At 38.0% G+C, this 9,827-nt stretch overlaps 2 protein-coding genes across 5 annotated transcripts; one reads left to right on the forward strand and one right to left on the reverse strand.

Annotated features, from left to right (window-relative positions):
* Positions 1 to 316: 316 nt before the first annotated feature.
* Positions 317 to 2,173, reverse strand: mrps34 (mitochondrial ribosomal protein S34). The gene is made up of 4 exons (XM_024273092.2): positions 2,047 to 2,173; positions 1,440 to 1,785; positions 986 to 1,028; positions 317 to 774 (listed from the first exon to the last, which is right to left on the reverse strand). The coding sequence occupies exons 2-4, from the start codon at positions 1,755 to 1,757 to the stop codon at positions 479 to 481; spliced, it is 657 nt and encodes a 218-aa protein (XP_024128860.1). The 5' UTR covers positions 1,758 to 1,785; positions 2,047 to 2,173; the 3' UTR covers positions 317 to 478.
* On the forward strand, positions 1,688 to 9,827 carry spsb3a (splA/ryanodine receptor domain and SOCS box containing 3a). Of its 4 annotated transcripts, none has more exons than XM_036213322.1 (7): positions 1,688 to 1,820; positions 4,918 to 5,127; positions 6,032 to 6,212; positions 6,985 to 7,172; positions 7,322 to 7,424; positions 7,500 to 7,625; positions 8,662 to 9,827. In XM_036213322.1, exons 2-7 carry the CDS (start codon positions 5,002 to 5,004, stop codon positions 9,051 to 9,053), a joined length of 1,116 nt encoding a protein of 371 aa, XP_036069215.1. In that variant the 5' UTR covers positions 1,688 to 1,820; positions 4,918 to 5,001; the 3' UTR covers positions 9,054 to 9,827. The 4 variants fall into 4 exon arrangements, with proteins under 4 accessions (XP_036069215.1, XP_036069214.1, XP_036069213.1 ...); XM_036213321.1 differs by having other exon boundaries at positions 1,785 to 1,898; XM_036213320.1 differs by lacking the exon at positions 1,688 to 1,820 and adding an exon at positions 2,941 to 3,445 and having other exon boundaries at positions 4,916 to 5,127.

Genomic DNA, 9,827 nt, shown 5'->3' on the forward strand with positions numbered 1-9,827 from the left:
AAGGTGGCTGGTGTTAGAGTGGAGGATGCTGAAGACAGGCTTAGATGGAGGGAACTGATTCGCTGTGGCGACTCCTGAAGGGAAAAGCTGAAAGGAAAAGAAGAAGAAGTTGAGTAACAGCAGGATATTAGAACCACCAATAAGGTCCAGCTTGACGTGCATTGAATATTTTTGATAAAAAATATTTCTTTTGGAAAAGCCCAAATATTTATCCAATTTGTATAAACTTATTTATTAGTCCTTAAAAATGTGTACTTTTATTTCTACACATATCATTCATTTTTTGTTTATAAAAGATACCAGAACAATACCAATATATTTTATTCACATTTTTTTTATTTAGCAAAAAAGTCACATTCAAACACACACTCAGTATGACCATCAAATGTACATTACACTCTGAAGTCCAGGATCTAGCATAATCTAGAAGCAGCTCAGAGAGAGTTGAGGCCCCCTGATGTTGACAAGTCGGTAACCTTTACACAGCTGTCCCCTCTTTGCTCCGCCTTTCTTCTTCCTGTCTGCGAAAATAGTCTTTGTTGAGCACCACATCTCTCTTTAGAGGCAGTGCCGGCTCCTCCACGACTGTGCTGCCTCCTGTTTTACGTTGGGCCAGCATCATGGCCCGGAGCAGAGGAGGGTAGGGGACGGAGCGCACAGGTGGCTCAGGGAGAGGCTCAAAGTCTTTAAACTGCTGCTCCATGTGTTTGGGAATCAGTCGCCAATCGTGGTACATCACCTTGTCTACTTCTTTCACCTCATTTTCTTTTTTCCCTGAAAAAAAAGTGTGTTCATTATATTTATTGCACATTTCCAGTCCCAACAATACATTTCCTTTTAGATAGTTATTGTTAATCCTACTATACGTCATTGAAATTATAAAAATCAATACCATGTAAGATGATGTATAATTTTAGTAAAATTATGATTTGAAAAATGCTATAAATAGTACAGAATTCCTTTTTAAAGTAAAGTCCTTTCTTACCTTTAAATGTGAGGAACCCCCATGCCTTTCCATGATCCATGTTCTGGAAAAAGAACAGGGAACTGTTTGTACATTTCTAGATCAATGAACATGTATTTCCCCTTTAAAGACCCACTCCGGATCGTATTTTGATTGATTGTAAAAGCGTCCAGAGAAGTCTTTTACTTGTCGTTTTACTGATTTTAGCCAAAATAGAAAACAAAATCTGTGTACTTTCCGGGATCATAGTTTCTGCAGAGTGGCAGTAATCCCTTGAAACACTCATCCCAGAGGCCTCATCAGTCCAAGGAAGTTTTATTTTACTCAATTTCAAGACAACGTTACCTGGATTAATGAGAACCTTAAATGACAAATGCATGTTAAAGTCAGGATTTTGTTTGGAGTGGATCTTTAATAGGGAAGAGGAGGAGTGACAAATTATGACCAGACATCCCATAATTAACATCGACCATACCTCAGCTGTGTAGTCCACCTTGACCTTGGTGATCTGCCAGTAGCTTGGCTCGTTGTGATCCTCAAGCCAAGACTTGCGTGTGAACATGCGGCCCACTCCGAACAGCCTCATTCCTGCCAACACAGAGAACAGTCGGCTCTCCTTCCGGACATCCTGCCAGGCCAACACTGGCAGCATCTTCCCCGTGAGAGGTCGCCTCATCGTCTCATAGTCCAGGGCGTACTTCTGGGACTCCCGCGGTCGTGACTTCAGCTCTCGGTACGCTCGGACCTTCCGAGCCATCTCTGCTATCAGACGCAGTCGCTTCTTCTTCACCATGATGCAAAGCGTCCCACCAAAACGTGACCTGCAAGTTCAGACGCGTTTATCCCTCAAACGATGGTTGGTACCGCTATCCTGGCTGAACACACTTCTGCTGCCAAAGAAAACCAAATCATCTCTGAAGGACCAGCAGTAGTTGTGAGTCGCGCTAAGTACGCGATGCTATTTATTTCATAACCACTAACAGTCCTGCTACCTCTCAATTATTCAAACCTAACAAGAACTACTATGCACTCAATGAGAGGAAACTAAAATGTGATGTCTGAAAATATTTGTATTAATTTACCTGTAAATGTGTTCACAGGAGAGATTTTGCTTGACCTCAAGACAGGCACACTTTCTTGCTAGCTGTCCGTACAAAAATAGTTCCGACAGTGTACATCGCACGACAACTTTGGTTCCGCAGGGGAAAAATGAAAACACGGAGGGTTCGTGTATGTTCTAAATGTTTTAATACTAAATAAAGAATAACCCAAATATTTAAGTTAACGAATAAACAAGGTTGAGTGATTAATTTACACATGTGGATTGACTACAGGGCATATTGCATCCACAAGTCACAAGTTGCTCAATGATGCCCCGAATATAATATAATGATGCTCTCGGGGTCGTTTAAGACATTTTATTTACTGTTTTATCCAATGTCTTAATGCCTCAGAGAGTTACATTATTTTAGCCCTTACTAATTTAAAGCACAGCACAAATCAGTCTCCAGTCTGGAGGTTCTAGCATGGACACATTTTTAAGCCTTTCAGTTTCTAAGTTTGCAAGATGCGTTTTTACTTGAATTATTACGTCCACTGGTCTTAGTATTTTTATATGTATAATTACTGTACCTTTTATGTTCGAATTTATGTTAATAGTCTTGTTATTTGGACCTTGAGTCCAAAATAATAAATTATTCTATTCTATTCTATTCTATTCTATTCTATTCTATTCTATTCTATTCTATTCTATTCTATTCTACGTTATACACGTCAAAACTAAATCTTTAAGAGTTTGCACAAAATAATCACTTGATATTATCAATATTTAACTAAATTATAGCAACTTACCAGGGTGTTACTTATTTTACGATTATTTTACCAATTTTATGATACATTTGCTACATTTTAGCTCTTGGAATGTTAGATTTTACCCTGGTATTTAAAAACTATTTGATGGCGTAGACTTGGGATTAAAGGTATGATTTTGTCCCTAAATTAAACCATGCTTGTTTGATTTTTTTTTCTTTTGATACCATGTTTTAAACCCTGATGACTTAAAGTTTGAAAATGTTAAATCCCATTCTATTTACACTGACATCTAATTAAATGTATATTGTTACTAAATAACTTCCTATTATCAAACGAATATTAGTGTTTTAAGTGGAAACAACTTACATAACTGTATTTAATTTTGTGATGTAAACAACTGAAAGGATGGCAGTGTGACTGCAGGAAGCAGGAGATGTGATGTGGGCTAAAACTTCACGTGAATGAGCCTGATGTTCCGCCAGCTCCTCCTCCTATCATTCCTGTCACTGTTTACGGACACACTCCTGGAAAGTAGGTCATGGGAAAACAAGCCGACGCTTCCCACTTATCTAGTTGTCTGTTATAATTATTCGGAAGTCCGTGGAGTCTGACCAGTTTTGCTTTTTTGGGGTCAGCTGAACGTGATGCCGGAGAACTAAAGCAAAAAAAGGTAATACGATTCCCGGTTTAGGAGCACACTTAGCTAGCTTCTTTTTTAGACGTTCACATTTGCACCACCAAAAACTTTATTTTTTAAAAGCCATCTAAAGTGTTATTGTATTTTGAACATCGCAAATTTACTCAATTTACTGCAGACATATTAAAAAATGACAATTTTATGCATGCGAGGTTCACTCTGTTTATTTGGTGTTAGCTACTCCTGTTAGCTTGGTTGGCTAACTAAAGCTAGCTAGCAAAACACAACCGCGCTCAAATATTTTGTTTTGCTACAGCCATGATTTATATTTTTTAACAACAACATATTTTAGCTGTATTATATATTTAACCTGACATGTGCTACTAATGTTCTCTTAAAAGAAAAATATGTTGTTTTGTATTTGCCGCTTCCGAAAACTGTAAAAGAATAGCTCTAGCTACTAAGCTAGGCTTATTTTTTGAAAGTATTTTCCCATAATTCATCAGTAAAGACGCTGCCAAATGTGGCTTCATTTGTGCTAAAATATTTCGATCTTACAGTTCTTAGTTAGCCGGTTGTGACATACAGCAACTATTGTCAAGGGAAACTTTGCTATGAGAAATTGCAGATATTGTCCAGTCTACATATTTTTAGGCAGACATATTGAGTTCATGCTAAAACTAGGACAAGAGGGAAAAATAAACCCAACAAGAGATGGCCTATTTTAGAGCAAACGTTCCATAATATAGAATATAACTTAAGGGGGCCTGATCAGTTTATTAAATCAGAAAGATTCTACTTATCCAAATTTAAGGCAGAGCTGTGGGATAACAACCCACAACAATCTGTTAAACAATTCCTCTTCATCTTCTACTCTCATTATTCCCTAAAATTAACCATTATTAGGCCAAAATTAATTAATGAAAATTGTGTTTTTGAGTATTTCTTTATTCAAACTGTTGTAAATCAGGAGCAGACAAAAAAAAAAAATCTGTTGTAGCAGTGATGTTGGATCTACAGTTACTGGGCCACGAGTTCCTTGCTCCGCTCCATTCTGATGCATCCACTTATAGCTCCATGACTGTTTTCGTTTTCCTTGTCTCAGCTGATATCTGGCTCAAAACTGTACAACTGAATAGCTCCAATATTGCTCACCATTAATGTTAGGTTTGAGGTTTGTAATCTGGCAGGAGAGAGAGTAAACAGATGGGTAACGGGAAGTGGGGTTGGAGTTGCTCTGTACCAACAGTCCGACCCACAACTCAAAGGTGATATTCTAATGAACTACTGCTTCTCTGGAGAAATGTTCCTAGAAAACCGCAGTTTTTGTTTTAATTTTGGCTAAAAACGGCATCATCATAATTTTAAAAACACTGGAACACTTGTACAATAGATCAAAAGATGATCGGAGTGGGACTTTCAATTATTTTATGTTTGTAATTTATTTTAAAGTAAACTTTCTTTTAAGAGTTATTGCTTTAAAAACAATATTTGAATCTTTCAGAGGCTGGACTTATGCATGCCACTCATTTGGACCAGACTGTAACTGAGTGGTAACTTACCTGGCTTGTGAAACTGCTTTGCTGCCATGTCGAGGCGGAACAGGAACAGCCGTGCGTGGCGATATGTTTGGGGCGGGATACGGCGGGACGCCGATGCCCGTGCTCTAGTCTTGGCCTCAGAAACCGAGGAATGGAATTATGAACGCTTTGAGGTGAGCATACATTCGTTTAACAATAATCTGCATTGTTTAGGTTTTACTCAAACCTGCACTAATGAGAAGCAGCTTTTCCATAACATTTTGACAAAGAGAGGTTGCAACAAAAACAAAGTTAGTGTTTAAAATGATCACGTTTTATGGCTTTTAATGTCTTAAGATTATGTTGATACTGTTGCGGCATATTTTGAACATAGTAAAACTTCATTTAGCATTTAGACTTAAACTGCGTAACATTACATTATTAGCAAATGTACTGGCTGGTAAGTAAAGAGATAATTTTGGAAACAGTGACATTTTGTCAACAGCACTGAAACAAATGCGCCACAGGCTTTTTGTCTCCTGTGTTTTGCTCCTCTTGAAACAGTGAACACTTGTTTATGCGACTGCCACAGGCGTTTAACAAAGCTTCTGCTGTTTATTGCTTCAAATTATTATTTTTTTTCCATTGACGAGAGAAAAAAAAACATAATGGTGTGATTTTATTTTCGGCATGACAGTTTTCTTGTCCTAAAGCTGTTTTTCTCTCAGCTGAAAAGAGTAAATGAGGGCACATCAAGAGAGTTTTAAATTAGAGTTTTTACAAAAAAGCTTTTTATTACTTATCATTATTCTAATTATTAGCTAGCACCAATGATATTACTGACAAAAGTTGAACTTCAATTCTCAATTCTCGCACACTTATGTCTTCGGTACTTCAATTTTAATCGTAACGCTGCTAAAATTTTAGCGGTATTAATCTAAGATGTTACATTGTGAAAGCATTTATTTTCCATCAAGCCACATCTGCCTTTGGGAAACTGTTGTTATTGTGTCTTGTAACTATCTGTATTTGTGTGAGGTAAATGCTGCCAACACTGTGTTTTTGTAAAATAAAAATGATCTTTGGTTCCTGTCCCAGTACAGTGATTCCGATTCAGAGGCTGAGTTTTCCCCGGTGATGCGTCCACCCGTTCCCAGCGCTGTGCCCGTGACAGGAGAGTCCTATTGTGGCTGTGATTCCCAGGCAGACAGCAATTACAACCCTCGTCTCCGAGGGTTTCACCAAGTGAAGGACTGCCACTGTGGAGAAGATGACCAAGGTACATCTGTTTTTTGTGTTTGTTTTAACTGAAATATGTTGTGTAGAAACTGTTTTTATTTACAGGTTGATCTTTAAACCAGCTGCACATATAAAAATCTCTTATTTCCTACGTAAATTGTTTTCCACCAAATCATTATTTTGTCTGACAGTCAGGAATGTCCTGATCAGGTTTTTTGGTTCAGATTCATTTGATTTTCTCTGCAGATATCGAGTTCCGATCCAATACTTTTGTAACACATTTAAAAAAAATGAACACATTTAACAAATAGATTCAGGTTGTACACTACTTTTATTTTAATAAGCTTCCTTTTATCATTTTACACTTAAACAGTGCATTTCTGTGAAGTAAAAATCATGCCAAAATAGTGCAACTATCAACAAGAAAAAATAGTTAACTAAGAACCAGTAAAAAATTGTTATAATTAGTCATTTGAGAACTTTTAAAATGTTTTGATAGGTTGAGATTATATATCTATTAAAAATGTCTTTCTTTCAAAATCCAAAAAACACAATTTTGCAATTAAACTGTTTCTATCAAGTCCAAATTATGCGAATAAACACAAACCAACTCACTACCACGCCACTAGCACTCATCTTAAAATATGTAACGCTGATCATAATTGGAATAAAATAAAGATCTAATCTTTGATCGCGTTTCAACATCCGATTCCGATCGAGCCTGAAACTATGTGATTGGCCCGGATATCTGACCGCATGGTCGATCGGGACATCCTTTCTGATAGTTTCCTGTGTGTCCCTGTGTTGTTCAGACTTTGACTGGGTCTGGGACGCCACCAGTCGATCAACGGCGACTTTACTGACCTGTGATAACCGCAAAGTCAACTTCCACTCCGAATACAGCTGTGGGACAGCGGCTATTCGGGGTTCAAAGGAGCTGGCTGATGGGCAGCACTTCTGGGAAATAAAGATGACGTCTCCAGTTTACGGAACAGACATGGTAAACCTCTCATCATAGTTTCTTTACTCTCAGTCGTGATGCAGCACGTGTACTTTTGTACCTATCGAGACATTTCAATGTTTTTGTTCTCTTAAAGACAATGAGAAAATGTATTTTTTGAGGTTTTACTCTTATATTTCTCTGCACAGATGGTTGGGATTGGAACATCTGAAGTCAACCTGGACAAATACAGACACACGTTTTGTAGCTTGCTGGGCAAAGATGCAGACAGTTGGGGTCTTTCTTACACTGGTAAGGTCGAAGTGTCCCAGTAAGTTTTAGAAATTCCAACAGGAAAAGAAATGCCTTTGACGGTTGTTTTTCTAGGTTTGCTGCATCATAAAGGCGACAAGATGAACTTCTCAACCCGTTTCGGGCAAGGCTCCATCATTGGGGTTCACTTGGACACCTGGCACGGCACCCTCACGTTTTTCAAGAATCGAAAGTGTATAGGTTGGTTCAACGTGTGGAAAAGGAAAAATATGGAGAGAAAAAAGTATCACCTCAATTTGTGCAGCTGTAATTCTTGATTTGTAACTCATACAAGACATTTTGTGCATAAGTACAAAAATTCTGAAATTCAAAATAAAAATTTGCACATGCACAAGTTAAAATTATAACAGCTTAAAACTACCTATACGCAGAAATCTTTAAAAATTACGCAAGCATCGCTTATAACACACACAAACCCACATTTATGCACTAATGTGAGACTCTTATGAAGTTATATTAATGGTGAAAATATTGTGAGTCTGTAAAAAAAAAAAATTGTTGTGGTAGAAAAAAATGTATCCCTTTGTATTTGTAATCAAACATTTGTGCCAACACTAGCTAGTGTCAGAGTGTAGAGGAGACGTAAGAGAGGCAAAGACCAACCAATCAGAGAACGGAAGATCAAAAGGCTTTTTTTTTAAGGTTTCTCAGCAATGGTGCACCAAGATGGGCTAAGTCACCTCAAAATACAGTTTAAAAACCTTTTTGACGCACAAATATTTGGTTATAAGTACGAAACTTTTTGACAGATGCACAAATGTTTGATTACGAGGACAAAACCTTTTGACAGACAGACAATTTTTTTTTTTTTTTTTTTTTTACAGACGCACAATACTTTTGTCACTAATATAACTTCATACTCTTTTCACGTCTCTAAGATTAGTCTGTAAATGATGTGAAAACTTGACATTTTCCCACTTTTTTAAATAGTTTCACCAGAGAATATTCACAACCTAAGTTCAAAGCGGCTGAGAAAGTGGTGTGTTGCAAGCGATTTTGCATACTTTTTAAAGATTTGTACGTAATTTAGTTTCAAGCTGTTGTACTTTTAAGTTGTGCATGTGTAAATTGTATTTTTTTTTATTTAATATTTTTTGTACTTATGCACAAAATGTATTTTACTAGTTACAAATCAAGAAATATGCACGCATAAAGCGAGGTGATACTATTTTCTCTCCATAGAAAAACTCATATTGAACATTGTTTTTTCTTACAGGTGTTGCAGCTACAGAACTCCAAAATAAGAAGTTTTATCCAATGGCCTGCTCCACCGCAGCCAAGAGCAGCATGAAGGTCATCCGATCCTGCTCGGCACCCACCTCTTTGCTCTACCTGTGCTGTGCTCGTCTTCGTCAGCTAGTGCCAGACTGTATAGATATCTTGGATGTGCTGCCGCTGCCGCCAGGTCTTCGTCAGTTGCTCCACAACAAACTGGGTTGGGTGCTCAGCCTGAGCAGCGGCTCCACAGAGGAAACCTCCGAAGGGCCTGAGCGGTCCTCGCGTTTGCCCGGCCCCTCCTCAGCCGGACCGTCCTTCTCCGAGAGCGACTCGGAGGGTTGCACGTCCGACGCCGAGGCCTGTCAGAGGAAAAGATGCCGCTGGACGTGACTCAGTAGCTTGAACACTACCTCCTCTCAAAACGCTGACAGACATTGCTGCTGTCCAACAAGTGTTGCCTGCTTCCATCCAGCTTTGTTTTCACATCAGTGTTCTTCGTGAGGCAAAAAAACAAAACAGGACTGATCAAGCAGAAAGAGAGGATCATCGCTGGAAAACCGTAATCCTGCCTGCATATTTTTTTTACTGTGAAATGTTCTCATGCCATTTAGACAGATCCACATTTGTCGTATAGTTAGTCTCTAAACCAGCTTGGTAAAATCTGTGAATATCTGTGACGCTATTTATAGGTGTAGATGGTTTGCAGTCTTTCCTGAACAAGGATGCACAGCAGCGTTACCTACGCTGTCATCAGAGGATACTATGGTAAACTTGCAGCAGCGAGTTCCTGTTTTCTGTATGCAATTGTGTGTTGTTCTGAACTTTATTGTTATCAGTGTATGACCAAAATCATCCTACAGTTATAATTGGTCGTGGAAGTGAAAATTTGACCCAGAAACATTAACAGCAAGCTAACGCTTTCCTTTGTTTCTGGTAGATTAGTGTTTCTGATGAAGCTTCACCACCATCTTTGTTTAGTAGCTTTTTTAACTCATGCAGCCATGGCATGCCGTCATATAGTCACTTTTTTGTTGCTGTTACAATGTTTTTATATACTTTTTTATTTTAAAGTGATTTTTCTATGCCAGTAATTTTATCGTTAATCTTTTTTGTACTAATCTGTTTATGCACCTTTTTTTTCTTCATTATATTGGTTACATTGTT

Source organism: Oryzias melastigma, linkage group LG8, assembly GCF_002922805.2.
Source record: "Oryzias melastigma strain HK-1 linkage group LG8, ASM292280v2, whole genome shotgun sequence".
Taxonomy (NCBI): Eukaryota; Metazoa; Chordata; class Actinopteri; order Beloniformes; family Adrianichthyidae; genus Oryzias; species Oryzias melastigma.

Bases quoted from the DNA above. Each gene is read 5' to 3' on its own strand.
- mrps34 (XM_024273092.2), bottom strand. From the start codon at position 1,757: ATGGTGAAGAAGAAGCGACTGCGTCTGATAGCAGAGATGGCTCGGAAG. The intron at 1,029-1,439 runs GTATGGTCGATG...TTCTTTTTCCAG, and splicing joins AGGTGGACTACACAGCTGAG to AACATGGATCATGGAAAGGC. The intron at 775-985 runs GTAAGAAAGGAC...CTTTTTTTTCAG, and splicing joins GGGGTTCCTCACATTTAAAG to GGAAAAAAGAAAATGAGGTG.
- spsb3a (XM_036213322.1), top strand. From the start codon at position 5,002: ATGTCGAGGCGGAACAGGAACAGCCGTGCGTGGCGATATGTTTGGGGC. The intron at 6,213-6,984 runs GTACATCTGTTT...TGTGTTGTTCAG, and splicing joins CTGTGGAGAAGATGACCAAG to ACTTTGACTGGGTCTGGGAC. The intron at 7,425-7,499 runs GTAAGGTCGAAG...TTGTTTTTCTAG, and splicing joins TTGGGGTCTTTCTTACACTG to GTTTGCTGCATCATAAAGGC.